Source organism: Carassius carassius, chromosome 1 (assembly GCF_963082965.1).
Source record: "Carassius carassius chromosome 1, fCarCar2.1, whole genome shotgun sequence".
In the NCBI taxonomy this organism is placed as follows: Eukaryota; Metazoa; Chordata; class Actinopteri; order Cypriniformes; family Cyprinidae; genus Carassius; species Carassius carassius.
This window is the reverse complement of record NC_081755.1, coordinates 28743705-28761931: the sequence shown is the minus strand read 5'-3', so window position 1 is coordinate 28761931 and position 18227 is coordinate 28743705. Positions and strand designations below refer to the sequence as shown.

The window sequence follows — 18227 nt, the reverse complement described above, 5'->3', positions numbered from 1 at the left end:
ATGACATTGTTTTACTGTATAACTCCCATAGCTGAAGAAAATGCAAAAGTCATATCTTTTTCCCCTCAAAAAATTAAATCGGAGGGCTGTTCTTTATTTCTCATGTCTAAAAATGTAAAATGTTTCAGCGAATTCAGTCATAATCCCAGTTTTGCTTTGCTTGCATTAAATCCTTGTGCATCCTCATGGAAAAACCCCTCTTCTTCTTCTCCCTCTCTCACAGAGGATGCTTTAAGAATGCACAACGGGCCGGCCAAGAACAGCTACATGGAGCAGAGCTTTCACGGCCTGAACCCCATCCTCAACATCCCGGTGCACCTGGGTCAGGTGGAAGCAGCCGAACACAACGCAGAGCTCACGGGGCCCGAGCTGGAGCGCTGGGTGGACGGTCTTGTGGGCGAGGTGTGGTCAGCTGTGGACGTGTGTTCAACAGGCCCCAGTGGATGTCCAGTCATGCAGACTTGCAGAGAAACGGTGTGGAGCTCTCTCAGCCCGGACCCAAAGTCCCAGCTGGGCTCACCCAAAACCAACGGGCGAATCAGGTAGCAGCATTCACTGCCCTGAAGACTCGCCTTTTTTAATTTCTTAGGCCATTTTGTTTTTATTTATTTTCCAGCATCGCTCATGTGAATATGAGCAAAATGGCCCTCTCTCAAACGCAAGACGCCGGGCCTCGAAAGTTAACGCTGGGAAGTTTCCGATTAATTTTTTTTTTTTTTTTTTTTATGTGTGCCCTCTCAAACTCTTGAGTGCTTTAGTGATGTGAGTGCTGTCAGGCTTCTCTATATTTAATTTATTTTGATTACTGTGATTGAATCTTTGTCAACTGGAAGCAGCAGGTGATGCCTAAATGTAGGTGTCACCGCTGAATGCTGGGATTGGGATATTAAGCACAGAATGGACCTTAACACTGGTTGTAAGACCAAAAGGTATGTTGGTATACTAAGCCTCTATATTTAAAAGCAAACACACTTGCACCTAACATAAATGGTAGAAGGAGCGTTTTTCAACCTATGCCTTATTAAAACCAGTGTTTCAGATCGTATATAACATTCTGTAGTACAACATTTGTGTGTTTCTTTAGTTTTTAGAAAAATAGTTCAATTTTTATAAGGCTTTCACTGGGTCAACTGCAGTCAAACTCCCCTAATAAAGTCTCTTGTTTAGTTTTAATAGGTTATTGGTTGAAAAACATCTGGTTTTAATGAACAAGTCAAAGAGATCCAGTGTCGTGCAAGATGCCAACCTCCACAGAATGCTATGACCTTTGGAGGCAAAGAGGAAGCGGTTAGTTAGTCTGTTCAAAAATGTGTCACTCTTCTGTATAATCAGAATGCACTTTTTGGTTATACTTTGGTAGTAATGGTAGCTACAAACAATAAAAAAGACAAATAAGTGGTAGTTGCATGTAAGTCAAGCTAGCAGGCTTATCAGTTATCAGGCTAGAGATGTGCGAAGGCTGGAGAGCTTGCAAGCTAACGGAAAACAGAACAGGAAAGCTTTTGAGCATATTTAGCTTTAGTTGTGTAATGTGATGCGAAACATACTACCATTCAAAAGTTTGAGGTCAGTACATTTTTGAAACAAGTCTTTATTCTCACCAAGGCTGCATTTATTTGATCAGCAATGCAGTAAATCAGTAATAATATGAAATACTGCAATTTGAAATAACCGTTTTTTGCAATACATTTTAAAATGTAATTTATCCCTGTGATCTAAAGCTGAATTTTCAGCATCATTACTTCAGTCTTCAGTGTCACACGATCCTTCAGAAATCATTCTGATATGATGTTTTAGTGCTCAAAATACTTTCCTATTTTCATCAGTGTTGAAAACATCTGTTCTGCTTTTTAATTAATGAATTGTTTTTTTTTTAAAGCTTCTTAAAAACATCTTACTGACCCTTTTGAACTTTTGAACAGTAGTGTAAAAGTGTAAAGACGGCAAAATTGTTTAGCTAGCAATTTTGTTTTGGCTTCTTTACTAACATTTCTAATCAAGCGTCACATAGAGTATCGATAAAGTTGTTTTAGTCAATTAGTTCGCTTTATGATCCAAGGGGAAAGGATTCTGTGGAGAGGTCAAAACTTGCACGATACCAAGCTACAATTCTGTAAGCGAGAGAGTCTCGAGTGTCTTGTGCGAAATGGAAAGTGCCGGCTGTGCTGGCACAGCACAAAAAAATCAATTTATTTGCCTCTTTATTGGTTTATAATTTTTCCTTTCCCCTGAACAGAGGTACTGGGTAGCTGAGTTGGGTTATAAGTTGGCTATTTATTCATGTGTTTATATAAATGAAATAGATATTTTTTTAGTCAATGACTAATGTCTATATGCTGTTTTTGCAGCTCATTCAATACCTTTTGTAAACAAGCTGCCTTTATTTACAAAGGCTATCATCCCAACCATATTACAACTATAAACGCAAGATGCGGTACTAGTATGGGCGTTAGGAAAGACCTTTCTGCCCCTCCACCTGAGGTTCATATGTTCAATTGACAAACGTTGAGCTCATCGGGAAACTTATCTGGATGAATGATCTTAAATGAATCGCAAGAACTGAGATTCCAGTCATGCTGCTTGTCATTTTCTTTATTCTAGTGTTTTTATACGAGCCAGTGTTCGGTACTTTCGCCATATATTGGGCAAACAAACAAAAATGGACATTAGCTGGACTGGATGGTAGCATCCATTCAATTTCAACATGGTTCCTGAAGTTCCTGGGTTCAGTCTCTTTTCTGCACGTACACCGTTTGGACGTCACATTTTCCAGATCGGGCCGTCTGGATTACTCACATCCATAATAATGATAGGGTGGCCTCTCAGATCTGACTGAGATGTATTTTTAGTGAGGAAGATTGCAAGCTTGCTGGACTCGACAGTTTGCATTGGCCCAACATTTTCTCCATTTTTACCAACCTTTAATGTTTCTACATTGCAAATGTACGACTCCATATTTAAACTGGGCTAGTGTGGCTTGTTGCATTCTCTTATTTGAGGAGCACGTCTCCTCTGGGACTAGACATCACTTTGTATGCAGTCTGATTGTTATCTGGTCTTTAGAGATGTGGGGTCCCGAACAGGGGGGGCAAACAATGAAATGTCATTGCTGTCATGTGATCCAAAGGAGGATGCGACCTTAAAATTTCAATAAAGCACTCTTGTCATTCAAATGTTCACAACGGGGTGCGAAATGGGAATGCATTGTTATTTAAAAAAAAAATTATATAGCGTCTATTGCTTGTCTAAGTGGTGTTACATCCGTACTGTACAAGTGAAAGTGCAAATTATTTGATATTCATAAAAGAGAAATTCTGTGAAATTATCTATTTACATACAACTCATTGACTTCTGATTTACAATCTCGGCTGTAGCGGCTGTCAGCTGCTGGATAGTAAAATATTAATGTTAAGATCCATTTTACGCTTAAAGGTGAAGTGTGTCATGTTCAAATAATTTCCTATTCCAGTTCTGTGTGCAGATTCCTCCCAAAGAATGCAAACTTCATTTTTTAATAAAACTGCTCTGTTTGTCTGAGTTTGGGGCAGGGCGAGGGATGGGGTGTGGCCTAAAACAATGTGTTCAACTTCAGTTGGATTTAACCGTAACCGTCAAGTCAGACGCTTTCTGCTTCCTGTGAGGTTGCTTGCTCTGTTTGTGTATGTTATTTCAGACTTATGTGCTGCTTAATACAGAGCCTGTGTTTAAGAAAAAGGTTCAGTGTAAGCGTATACTCTTAAAACAGTGGAGTCTATATTTCTTATTTTTAACATTTTCTTTTTAATATAAACATGCCACAATCTAACATTAAGATAACATAGCAAGATACACATTTTAACTGTTACACAAAAAGATGTATGAGTAACTGAAGGTGTCAGAATAAACACAACACATGTTGTTGTCCTCATTGATGAATCAAGCCCATTCTGAAACCGCTGTGTCATCAACAGAGCTCGAGGAGACAATCTGGAGAATGTGAAGACTGCTCTTCAATTGTTCTCATGGTACTTAATGGCAGAAGTCAAAGAACATATTTTCTAACGTCTAATAATATTTGCAGTTCTGTTTGATGTTATACAAATAACACACTTCACCTTTAAAGGGATAGTTCATCCAAAGCGGAAACTTCCGTCAGGGTTTACTCACCCTCATGTTGTTCTATGGAACACAGAAGATTTAATTTATAAAATGTTATTTTTGCCAATGCAATTAAAGTCAGTAGGGTTCAAAACAACACTGGCACCCACCAACATTTTTAATTGTATGGGTAAAAAAAGATTACATTTCTTCATAAATGATGACCGACGTTACATTTTTTTTTTTTTTTTTTTTTTAAGATCTCTGCAGTGGGTGAATCTAACCTCACAAATACAGCAACATACCTCTTTCTTTCACGTTACTTTCACAGAAATATCTAATCTGACGTTCACATTGAAATGGTATTCATCACTCAGACATCTCTTCTGTACTATAGCTATTTTGGTAGGAATGACAATGTAAAGTATTTTGTATTGGACTGACGTTCATAAAGTATTGTAAATAACCTTGTTTTTAAAAAAAAGCCGTGTCTAAGTGGGTCAGGTTTTGGTGTATTGATAGGCATGTGAAGGGCTGTAGAAGTCTGAGTGTGTGGTTTGGGCTCTTAATAAACATTTTTGCCTTTCAGAGACTCGTATGCCAGATTGCCGTTCAATGTGCTGGAATGTTTTGTTGAGCAACTGTTGCACAATTGATTTAAACTCTTCAGTCGGAGGGGACCTCTGTGCCTTAGCTGTTGTTCCCAACCTTTATGTCTGTAAGCATCAAACATGTCGTCTCCGTATCTTTCATTTCTCCACGAAAACAAAAACCTGCTGTTGTTAATGCCTTCTGTATCAGTGTTCTTTTGGTTTTGCTGTCCTTTTCTTCATATTGAATTTTGAAATAAAAAACACCTTTGTCATCTCATTTCTCCTCATCAGACGCGATGCTTCAACAGTAACAACGCAGGAGAAGCGCTTCTGCAAGGTTTCTGCTTCTAAATGTAGCTGACATGTTGTTTAACACCATTACAAGAGGGTGGAGATGAGAATCTGGTGCTGACGGGGTCCCTCAAGCGGTGTGTCGTCCCATGAGGCTGATTTCAGGACTCCCCGCATCCCTGTATCCAGGATCAAAGAGCCACTTTCAGCCCATCGATCTTGTGCTACTTCCACCGACTTACTGAATAAGAAAAGGCAGTCTAATTAGCAGCTACACAGCACACACCTGTCTCACCTGCGGCATGGAAACACAGCTGTCCCCTTTTTAGTGTGTCTGTCACTGCTTTGACTGTGTACTGATGTAATCTTGCAGGGCTAAATAGATACTGATATGGGTAGTTAATTGTAGCCACCCTCACCCTCCATCTGCAGCCTGGCTGTGGTGCTTTAGGACGCACACATGCTGTCTTTACCAATCTGTCTGATTTTTAGTCTAGACCGTGAGATAATCCAGTGATGTGTGATCACTCGCAAGTTTTATGCATGCAACACTGAAAGACCATGCAGGCATGTAGAGGAAGATGTACAACCAGCTGAAATCATCCCAAAATAACCAGCAACAGGGTTCTCAGGACCTAGGCATCGTCCTCAAGGGGTTCATTTTGCAATGACTTGAAATGACATCTTACATGACTTCTTGCAAAAAATAAATACATTTGAAATATTTTTATTTATTTATTAATTTTAATAGTTTCTTTTAAAATTACCTATTTAAAAAAAGTAATTTTTATATTACAAATTTACTTCGTAATTATAAATGAAGTTTATTTGCAAAAGCAGACAACTCAAAAATCATGTTTTTTTAATATCATGTTTTTATTGTGTTAGTAAGCTGTATTCTTTATTTTTTACCTAATCAAATTAACTCCAGTTTGATTGAGATTAATTGTAATGCACAATAAAAAAAAAACATTTTTGATTTTTTGGAAGTAACTGTTTTTGCAAATGAACTCTTCACATAATGCAACATATATACAATAACGGCCTTTATTACATGACGTTACAAAATAAAAATATCTTATTTGTAAACTTAATACAACAATACCAATTAATGCTATACCATTATTATTTAACTCAATTGTGTAATATATAATAAAACAAATGTAATATATTGTATAATAATAATCACTATCATTCTAATATTTGGGGTCAGTATTATTTGGATGATTGATGAAAAGAAATCAATAATATATTAGCAAGGACACAACAAATTGACAAAAGTGACAAATGTCTCAAGACATTTCTAATGCTACCAAAGAGTTATATTTCATATAAATGCTGTTCTTTTGAATTTTTTTTTTTTAAAGCCATGGTTCTCACAAAAATATTAAACAGAACAGCCATTTTCAACACTGATAATAATAAAGGTTTCTTGAGCAGCAAATCATCGTATCATCATGATTTCTGAAGAATCATGTGACATTGAAGACTTGAGTAATGATGCTGAAAATTCAGCTTTACTATAAAAAAGCAGTTTTATACATACATTTAGTAATAATAAATCCATCCGCTCTGTGCATTTCTGATATGTTCAAAAGTTCAAGGCTAAAGTGAACTTGCTGTATTGACTTTTCCCAGAAAGCATTTGAGCATCTGTACTAGAACCAGAGAGGATGTTACTCTTTCTTGTACACAGTGGGAGCAAAGGACAGGAGCACTTAACACAACAGATTGCCAGTGTGTCCCTCACAAGCCCCTCTCGAAGCGCTTCTCTCTGGCTGCGCTGATGTGCTCTAAGCTGAACGAGTCTCTAGACACCCTGTCGTAGCGTGTCCCGCCGTGGTGCCAGACCTCCATTAGGTCTTGGTCATCTGAGAGCAGCACCAACACGCCACACTAATGCACGGCCTCTCAGGGGTCTGCTTCAGCAGAGAGCCCACTGCTTTCAGCCTGCCATGTAAAAACCTCAAACAGAGAAGCAGACACCACTTTACACTGCACAGGTCCCTGGAATGCTTGCTAAATTTACTTGACCTGATACACAAAGCGCATGGTGCATCTGGAGCAGCTCTGTTTGTGAAGACGGGAAGGGTCTTAATAATCTCCTGTAGTAATAGTAGCGTCTCCGTTGTGCAGTGTTTCAAATTTTGGAGAAGATGTTTTAATAAAGATGACATTATTATGTAGACGTCCTGGAGCTTTGAAGTCCTGACATCTCTGATCAGTTAGCAGTCTGCTGACTTTGAAGTGAAGTTCAGAGCCTCTCCAACAGCTCAATCCACAGTCAAGGTGCAGGGTTGCTTCTAAATGAGAGACTGTTAAGAGGAACAGGCTTTAGTTTGAATCTCTTTCAGAACAAGTTTGAGCGTGTTTGGTGTCTGCAGCTCGCGAGGCCTGCTTACATAAACACTTTCTGTCTAGGGGAAATAGTTTAGCAAGGGTTTCTGCCCAAAGACTAAAATATGTCCCTATGTAATGTCAAATCATGTGGGAGTTGTAACAAGATGCATTCATGCCCAGAGGGAGGTCACTCACCCGTGCCGGCTGATATTGCTCTTTTTTTTGTCCTTGTGGCATTTTGACCACAAAGTGTAGCTGGGCTCTGGCTAACAGTCATGGCGTCAGCTCCTGTTCAGTTTTGTAATTGTAGTGGTTGGTAAATCAGATTGACAAAGATTGTCATATTCATTTAAACCAGAGGTTTTCACACGCCGCTCCATGGAAAATCTGAGAGTTTTTAAAATCATAAAACAAAAACTGCTTTGTTGCTATTTTTATAGTGAAAAGCACAATAGAAATAATACAATTTAATAATTTAATGATTTGTACAGCGAGAGTATTTATCATACAAATATAAAATAATTTAATAATAAAAAGATAAATATAAAAAATTGAAGGGAAAAAATAAAAAGACTGTCGAGGGATTTTATTACAGTGAAAAGCACTATACAAATAAAATCAATTTCACTGAAATGCTTTATACAAATAAAAAAAAATTTTAGACACAATTTTTTTTTCCATTTTATTTATTTATGGGGTTTTTTTTGGGGGGGGGGGGTTCTTCAGTAAAGTTAAAATATAAAATCCAACAATTTAGTTTTGGAGGGGAATGGTATTGTTGTCTTTATAATATCATACTTGTGATAATCATACTAATATACATATTACTTACAGTACTATATAAGCAATATTAATATGTGAAAATGGTGGAGAAAACTGATCAAGATGTAAACCAATGGTTTTCAAGCTGGGGCATGTTTACCATTTTACTTATTTATTTATGTGAAAATGTGCTTTTTGGGCTGTCAAACTTAACTGTAAAACTGTTTTGGAACAATATATTTTTGTGAAAAGTGCATTCAGATACTAGGTATTGCATCTAACATTGCTCCTATGGGTTGAAACTATAAACACAATTCAGTATTTCCCAGATAATATTTTAATGCTTTGCTTTGCCTTTAGTCAATTATGAATATAAAGCTAATTGTATCACAAAATCTTTTATCTTTCTCACGGAAGATAAACAAGTCTTTAAGCATAAAAATATTTAGCAGCCTATATATTTTAAGAAGGACTAATTAGGCCCATCTTTTGGAAAGACACGAAACTGAAGCATTTCATTCTTGTTAGTCACAGGTTAGTTAACTGTTCAATCCCTAATCATGTGACTGACCTAGAGCACTATTCCAACTAAGTGCCCATACACTGACAGAGCTGGAAGAGAAATCAGGGGTCAACAGGGAGTCAGGGCACCCCATAACCCTCCTCACCGAGCCAACACTTAAGCACAACAACGAGCCTCTTTCCACCTCAACCAAAAATCCAAGTGCAATGCGAACGCATCCACCCCGATGGAGATGCAGCACTCCACAATCCTTAACAATATCATCACAGAGTGGAAGTGTGTGAATAGAAAGAGACAACACAGAGAGGAGATAGAGGCCGAACAAACTCCCCGCAGAGCCTGAGAACAACTGTGTCTCCGTGACAAACAATACAAATAAGGTTGACCAGCCATGCACAAACTCAAATCCCCCAGCTGAACGCCTGTCAGAGCGGAGCACACAAACAAAGGCAGAGATGAGACGGGGTGGGGGCGGCCGAGAGCCCTGCTTATTTAACAATTTATCAACAGAGCAAATGTGGCATTGCACGGCAGCATCAATTAGAGTGATATCAGGGCACACGCTGGCATATTAAACAAGGTATTAAGCACAATACCTCGCTCCGCCAGCACTGAGAAGCAGCAGACACTGAGAGTGGCTCCGTTTATCACATGCCACCTAAAGACAAGCGTTTAGGAGGCAAACTATGCCAATATATACCTTTAAAAGCAGCTTGTTGTGCAAGTCTCTGCATTTTGTCACAGAGTGGCACTAGTTTGAGAATGTGCCTGACTGCTGAAGCCAAACTGCTTCTTTTAAAATGAAAGAGAGGAAATGCTCATTAATGTAGGAAAACCGGAAAAGCTCTGCTGTTTCTCACTGGAGGCCTCGCAGCATCTCCCTATGGAGTCTCAAAGCCTGCAGCCAGATGTCTCGGTGTGGCATAATGGCTGTATAATGCATTTTCCACATATACATTTCTAATCTAAATTCTTTCAAAAATGCAGGTTATGACGTGAGATGTAAATGTGTCATCAGGGCCTGTGATGGAAGGAGGGCCACTAATAGGGGCCGCAAAACTAGGGCGTCTGTAAGAAAATTTGAGAGAAAAAAATAAGATTTTGTAAAATGTTAATGTAATTATGGGGGGGGGGGGTTGTTTTTCATAATGACCAAATTTGCCATTTGAAATTTTCTGAAAAATTTCATTTGAAAAGTTTTATCAGGCTCCTAGGATCAGTAATTTGATGTTAATAACAATAAATAGGTTATTTTCATTGCCATTTAAGTGAAATAACTGAACATAAACACAGGAGGCTGAGAAAAATGCTCATTTTAGAAAAAGAGCTCTTAGAGACTTTAGCATCTGAAATTTTATTCTACTTTTTTAATGACTGGACTGGAATCATCAGAAATCATCAGATTATTGGTGATTATTTGATTTTATTGACCGCATACTTTTTTAAGAAAAGAGAGAAAAAAACTGTATAGTAACTGTATAGTGCAAAAAAATTGCACAGTGAACTTACATTTTCATTGTTTATAGAGTCAGTACTTTTTGGGGGGGGGGGGGGGGTTAAGCTTTTATGAATTGATAAATTAAACTGATCAAATGTGAGAGGAAAGATTTTGGGAGAAGTATTCTACATAAATGCTGCTCTCTGCTCTTCAAGTTTCTGTTGTTCAAAGTATCCTGAATAAAATAAAATAAAAATCACAGTAACTATTACAAAAATATTTACAAAATATTAATCAGCAAAACTGTTTTTAACTTTGATGTGGTGTTCAAAAAAACTATTTTTATTATTTTCAGCATTTTAGTATGATTTCTGAAGGATCATGTGACACTGAAGACTGGAGAAATGATGCTGGAAATTCAGCTTTGCATCACAGGAATAAATGACATTTTGAAATATAATTAAATAGAAAACATTTATTTTACATATTAATAATACTTAGATTATGTTGGATTGTATTTGATCAAATAAATACACCATAATTTTACAGATCAAACCCAAACTTTTGCATGCTAATGCATATTTGTTTTTGATTTAATATATTTAATATTAATATATTCTTTAAAAGAATATATAGCTGCCTTTATATTTTAAACTGTGTGTCATACAATTTTTTTTATATGTGTAACATATCACAGATAAAGCAGTTGACACTGCTTGTGACCCTCTTGTCAAAACCAGTCAGCAGTGCCCTTTTCTAACAAACAGCAGGTCAGATGTGAGCAGTACCTCAGCCTCCGGCGGTCTGCACCGAGCTGCTGCAGAGCTCATCTGCTACACACAGATCCATCAGCTGGCTCGGTATGAAGCGTTCTTAAGTTATGGCCTTTAATTCAGCCGCTGAAGGATTTACTGAACAACAGCTGATTTATTGATTCATGCCGATGCAGCTTTGGTCGTCAGCTAGAAAGACGTCGTAGTCCACGGTTTATTACGTTGCAAGCTGCTGCTGCTGATTGACAGAAAATGTACTTGAAGTTGCTCACGCTCTCATGATCATTTCAAACCCGCCTTTGAACTGGTTAAGTTCAAAGTCTGGTCTCTCACTCTTATACAGCGGTGAGTCGAGTCTGTTTTAAATGGCAGGAGATGAATGAGGGGTGGGATTGGTCCCTTGCTCCTTCCATTATGTTGCTGGATTTATTAGCTTTTATCTATGTGCTTGTAATTAACCCTCCTTGTAGCAGTGTGCAGCCCCAGTACTATATATACTAGTACTGGCAAATGCTCCAATTCCGCTCAGTCAACCCTGTGCGCCCGCAGTCATTATTCAGAGGGACTCACAGAATTAGTCTTGTGTCCCTGGGGCTCGCACAGAACCTGGATCCACTCCATCATCGGCCTCTGAGACCGCGGGCACATCGTGACCACATACAGACATCTGCCTGCTCCTGAATGACTCCAAACAGCTTGGAGATGCAGCCAAGGACGTCCACAGACATACTTACTGAGGCGCTAAAATCAATATTGACAGAAGTCGTATTGATATCCTGTGGAGTCTGGATCCTGATCACCTAGACCTAGACAGCGAGACTGTTTAGTACCTTCTTTTTTCAAAACATGGTGTGGGTCCATGTGGGTGGACAGGGTGTTCCGATTAAATTAGCATTGTTAAATCACACTCTGAACATTTCCAACCCTGTTAAAAAGATGGTATATAAAGTAGACGTGTACATTGTACACACGTGCAGAACTGTAGATAGATCTGGTACTTCTAAAAGGAACAAGCTTGTCATAATACAAATAACATGACATCATTACTCTAGGTTGTTTTAAAAGTGAAAGTGACGTGACATTCAGCCAAGTATGGTGACCCATACTCAGAATTTGTGCTCTGCATTTAACCCATCCGAAGTGCACACACACAGAGCAGTGAACACACACACACACTGTGAACACACACCCAGAGCAGTGGGCAGCCATTTATGCTGCGGCGCCCGGGGAGCAGTTGGGGGTTCGATGCCTTGCTCAAGGGCACCTAAGTCGTGGTATTGAAGGTGGAGAGAGAACTGTACATGCACTCCCCCCACCCACAATTCCTGCAGGCCCGGGACTCGAACTCACAACCTTTCGATTGGGAGTCCGACTCTCTAACCATTAGGCCACGACTTCCCCATTACAAATCATTTTAACTTAAAATAACATTTCTTAATGAAATCTCTTATGCTCACCAAGGTTGCATCTATTTGATCAAGAATACAGTAAAAACAGTAATACTGTGGAATATTATCACTGTCACACTCCGGTGTGTGTAATAATCCACAAGGCAGAGAAGGCGATGTTAATTATCCAGATGACAGGTAAGCTCTACACATACACTGACGAGATCGGACAAACACTGGGTGTAAATAAGACTGAGATCATTAACACAGGTGAGAGACATAACGAGGGAAAACTAGATCAAACAGGGAGGATATAGAATGGGACAATTACAAATTCAAATAACTGTTTTATGCCTGTTATGGCAAAGCCGAATTTTCAGCCGTGTTCAGTGTTGTGTGATTCTTCAGAAATCATTCTAATATGCTCATTTCTTACTATTGTGAATGTTGAAAACAGTTGTGCTGCTTAATAATTTTGTTGAAATTGAAATTGGATTCTTTGATGAACAGGATTCGTTGATGAAAAACAGCATTTATTTGAAATAAAAATCTTTTGCAACATTATACATCTTTGCTGTCACTGTAATCAAAATAATGCACCCCTGATTAACAAAAATTAACGCAGTGGGCAACTGATGTTGAAAAGACGTCTAACTAAAATTGTCAAAATTCACTTAAAAAAAAAATACAGGTAAAATATGCTAATTAAACTGACATCAAAAACTTGACGATGTTTATTTGATGCAAATTAAATGTCAAACATATTGGCCTGCTTGTACATTAAAGCATTTTCCATGTGGGATAAAGTTCATATTCTCACCTTATTACATCTGAAACATTAAATGACGTTACAGCATCTTGATTAAGTCTTGCTTAATATATATGACGTCAAACTGATATCAATCTTACTGACCCCAAACTTTTAAATGGTAGTCTATACACCATAATTACCATTACTGTTTTCTTATTCTTTTCTGAAACTAATCCAGTACAGAATCAGATATATATGCATTTTTAATAGCTTATATTCCGGTAAAACGAATTACACAGTTACTCGCCAAAAGCCTTTACAGTACATATATGAAATTAGGAATATCAACAATATTTACAAGACAAAAAAACACATAATTCTTACAGCATATATGAGGTGTTAAAACTCAGCCGTTGCATTTTAAATCAATTGTCACTGCAATTAAAACTGGTGCAGTACACACAAAAAGCAGATAAACATGCAGGGTTTAGCCCCCCAGCTCCAGTCCCCTGATAAGTCTTGACTGTTGGTAGCTCAGGACGGGGGTAAACTGTGGCACCTCACTGAAGGACAGGTGAGACAGTCTTTTAAATGAATCAAGTATCAATCGTTAAAAGAAAGGACAAGGCGTCATTTCGCAGGGCCCCAGGGAACCATTCCAGGCCTTTTCTTTTAAATCCACGAGTTCACCTTTACTCTATGAGTGGGAAAATGCATATTGAACACTCTGCAATCTTGGCGGCCCATCAGAAAATTTAATAGGCTCCACAGAGAAAAGACAGTCACCTTGACAGTTGCTATTATTCAAATGTAAACAATAATGAGAGAAAGATGGCTCGGGACACCTTCCCCCATTCCTAAGCTCGTCCTTGATGGTTAATACTGTTAGAGTTCAGGCAGCTGAGTATACAGTGCTTTTCAAAGGCAGTGCAATAGATCGTCAGTATAGCCAGTTTTCCGACCGCATGGCCTGCGCTTCACGGTTATGTGACACTCCACTTCCCCGAAGCAGACAGCAGGATCAAGCGGCGCAGGCTGACCACAGATCCCATTGACTCAGTAGTCTAACACACACACAAAAACACACCCACCCCCTTAATGAGAACAAGGGCAGTCTATCTGGAGTGAGTTTGGAAGGGAGCATGTTGGGACACGGCTGGTGTGGTTAGAGAGGGACGAAACAGCACCGTACTACGGCTTCCTTCACCCTGGACCTCCATCATCACCGGACAGATGGAGAAGCATTAAAGGCATGATCAATACACAACACAGACTGCAGCAGCTGAGCCCATGACGGGAATCTATCACACTTGCCTATAGTCCCATAGTGCCAGACAGCAGGAGCCCTGAGACATTTAGGATCAGCTTCCATCTGTTTCTGCTTCAAGACATTGCACGTCAGAAGGCAAAACCGATCCAGGAATAGCTCTTCTCCAAAATTAATCATTCTGAATATGTTTAAAGGGATTTCATATTTGTGTTCCGCTGGCTTCTAGGTCTACTTTACACCACATGCATAAGCAATATATATATATATTTATTTATTATGCATATATTAATACAAACACATGCATCTATATATTTAAGAAAAATATCTTATGTTTCAATATATTTATATATAATATAAAATATAAGAATATAAATATATACATGTGAATATATGTAAATATTTTTAAATACATACTGTATGTGTGTGTATTTATATATACATAATAAATATACACAGTACACATACATATATTATGTAAATAAAACTTTTATTTTGGATGCAATTAATCGTGATTAATCGTTTGACAGCCCTAGTTTTTATTCATAATTATTCCTGTAATAATTCTTTTATCATCTCATTTTTTCATTTAATAATGATCTTATTGCTTAATTATTTGTTTTAATAATCCAGATTTGTATTTTTGTTTTTTAAGTTAATGCTTATTTCATTTTTTTATTGTAATCATATAATTATGTAATTGTTCATCTTAATAATTATAATATATTTTATGTATTTTGTGTTTAATGCTTCATCATTTCCCATAATTTTAAGTATTTGTTTAATAATTAAGTTTTTCTTTTTATATTTAATTAATTGTTTTAATACCTGTTTTTAGTACATTTTAAATTTCTTGTAATAATTATTTTATTCAATGTTTATTTCATTATTTCATTTTTTTTTAAATATCTTACTATTTAATTTCATTGATTTGTTTTAATAATTATTTTTTAATGTAATGCTTGTTTAAGCATTTTAATAATAATAGTTAGATTATATTGTTTATGTAATTATTGGTATTATAATTGTTATACTTTTTTTATACATTTTATTAGTTAGTTTGTTTAATGCATTTATTTATTTATTTATTTTTTTATTATTGTTTATCCAATAGTTTACCTCATGTAGAATAAAATCACCTCTAGACACCTCTAAAAATAAGATGCTTATCAAAAGGGGGATAAAAATCCTCTAAATTCTCTGAAATTACGTATTAATATGACAGATTATCTATATTAGCTGTGCTACAAAAGGCATGGTACTTATGTCCAATTATTTCAGATTTTTCTATAAGGAAAATACTTGCTCAGCAAAGCCAGGATCCACTGTAACTCCTGCCCCACAGTGTACAGATTTGCAGATGCACGCGCACACACACACACACGCACGCACGCACACACACACAGCACATCACTGCCGCAATCTGCTACAAGTCACCTGTAATGGCAGCATAATTACTTGCTGCTCTGCCAGGGCCTCATATGAGACTCGTCTCAGTGTCGTTATGAGACAGGTGGCTGAGATAACCGTGACTCCTCTGTCACTCTGACTGACTCAATCTCAGACCTGCATTAAATGTGGGAACAGCAGTCCAGGGAAGCCATCGTATCAGCATAACACAACAGGAAAAGTAGCCCTGCTGAATGGGATCTCGCTGCTAGGGTCAAATGAACTCTGCTTAAAAAACAGCATGCTATTTCTTTCTATGATTAAGGCCAAACCACTCAAATATTGACCAGGAGGGATGCAGCATGATGGATAACATTGCTGAGCCTTGTATGACCTGTACAAAAAGTGATTAGTAGCATTGGTGTCATAGTTCATTACTTCAAATAATAAAGTAATGTATTTTGTATTTAGTAATATTTCTTTTGGGACACTAATGATAACAAACTGTTAATGATTTTGCTTGCAAAGTGACAACTTGAAAACAGTTAAAGCCAGGACCAGAACTGTTGAAAGGATAGATACATAAATATACACATAAATATAATTATACAAATACAAATCATTCCCAAGTTTCAGTAATATGTTTTCAGTAATACTTTTATTCAGCAGGAATGCTTTATATTCATTAAAAGTGATAGTGAAGACATTTATATGACAAAAGATTTCTGTTTCAAATAAATGATGTTCTTTTGAACTTAATATTCATCCAAAAAATTTATCATGTTTCTTTTTTCCAAAATATTAAGAAGCACAACTGTTTTAAACATTGATAATAGTAAAAAAAAATAATAATAATAATAATTCAGCAAAATTCAGGATCATGTGACACTGCTGAAATTCAGCTTTGCATTACGGGAATAAATTACATGTTATATATAAGAGGATAAAACATAAAAGTTATTTTAAATTGTAAAAAAATATTTCACTGTAATATTTTCAAATTAAATATAAATATCTTACTGTATATTTAGTCAAACAAATGTAGCCTTCCAGCCGCCTTTCAAAAAAAAATAATAATTATAATAATTTTTTTACCAGCCCTTAACTTAGGAACTGTTGAATTTAATTTTTATATATTTTCATATATTTGTTAGACCCATACAGCAACAATTTTGCTACAATGTAATCATCAGACAATCTTAAAGCATTCATAACAGCAATTAAAATAAAATAAACTTCATATACCTTTTCAATAATATTCAATTTGCTAAGCTTATGAGATTTAGCATGGAAATTCAATTGAATTAAATTATCCAACAATCCCAAACGTAATGGCTTCCCTCCTGCTTGGATGTGATCCCCTCCGAGGCCCTAGTGCACCCACCCAGCCGTTCCTATTGTGCGCCCCATTGTTTGCTTATGGATTGTTTTTTTCATCAGGTTAAATGAAATTCAATATGGACGTCATATATGTGAGGTTGCTCATCCAAACATAAAAGCACTTCTACATGTTTGTTGAGGGAGGACTATATTTGCCTCAAACGCACACACACACACAAGCATGCTTTAAAATGATTGGCTCCAGCTGCAAACTCAGGCTGTAGAATAGATAGAAACGGGCTGGAAGGGAGTGTGCTGGGTGCTGCACGTCTGGCTGTGCCCTCAGCAGCTGCTCTTATACCTCCTCATGTGAAACAGTTCCACCACAATAGTCTCACTTTCCCAACTCTAGCTAATGATAAACACGCTGGCATCTGGGAGGTTTGATAGCAATTCCCATCAGTGTCATCTGCAGAGATGTGGAGATGCCAGGGGCGGCACTGAGGGAGAGAGCAGCGCAGAGATAACAGAACCAGCTGCAGAAGCACAGACCCTACTTTGGGCTCATCTCTCTCCCAGAAAAGCCAGATCTGTGCAGTCAAGCAGGCGTATGGACTCAGTGTGCTACAGAGAGATGTTAACAGAATGGTATCTGGACAATACAGCATCACTGTATCTTTGGTAAGAGTGCTAAAAGTACCAAATATTTTTAAAAAGCTACTCACAATTGCTCTACAGAGACATTACTGAAAATTAGGCTATTGTGCATATTCTTTAGAATGAAACCCTTAACCCAAAGTATTCAACTTTACAGCATAACCCACAAATTTGCACTACAGACATGAACGAGACTCAAATTATGAAGTTTGACGAGTAAGATTTTGTGGTCACTTAAAACAACATTTAGTATTAAACTTCACAGCACAGTTTATCTCCCAAATTCGTGCTACAGACATGAACAGTATTCATATTATGGGGTTTGTTGAGTAAACATGTAAAGTGAAAGTCTGTAACAGAGTTAACGGATGCAGTATGTGCATTGATGGTGAAATTAATGACATGAACTAATTTCATACCATCAAGTCAGGCATTCTTTATTACAATGTGTCATATTCAAGTTCATAAACAAAGCAGAATAATAAGATTTCAAACAGTAAACCCAAATATCGACTTGATCTGTAGTCAAAATGAAAATGTACATTTCTATCACTGATTAATATATGGCATCACAACTTTGTATCTGCTACATAACATCTGTATATTATACTATATATAATATTATCAGTGTAGTTCATTGTTTGTGCCATTACAAGTC

At 37.2% G+C, this 18227-nt stretch overlaps 1 protein-coding gene across 1 annotated transcript in view; it reads left to right on the top strand.

Annotated features, from left to right (window-relative positions):
* Positions 1-1671, top strand: part of LOC132144274 (xylosyltransferase 1-like) — a 57757-nt gene extending 56086 nt beyond the window's left edge. The window contains exon 11 of the mRNA XM_059555057.1: positions 224-1671. Coding sequence (XP_059411040.1) covers positions 224-546 — 323 coding nt within the window. The 3' untranslated portion in view covers positions 547-1671. The remainder of the gene's footprint in view (positions 1-223) is intronic.
* The last annotated feature ends 16556 nt before the right edge of the window (positions 1672-18227 follow it).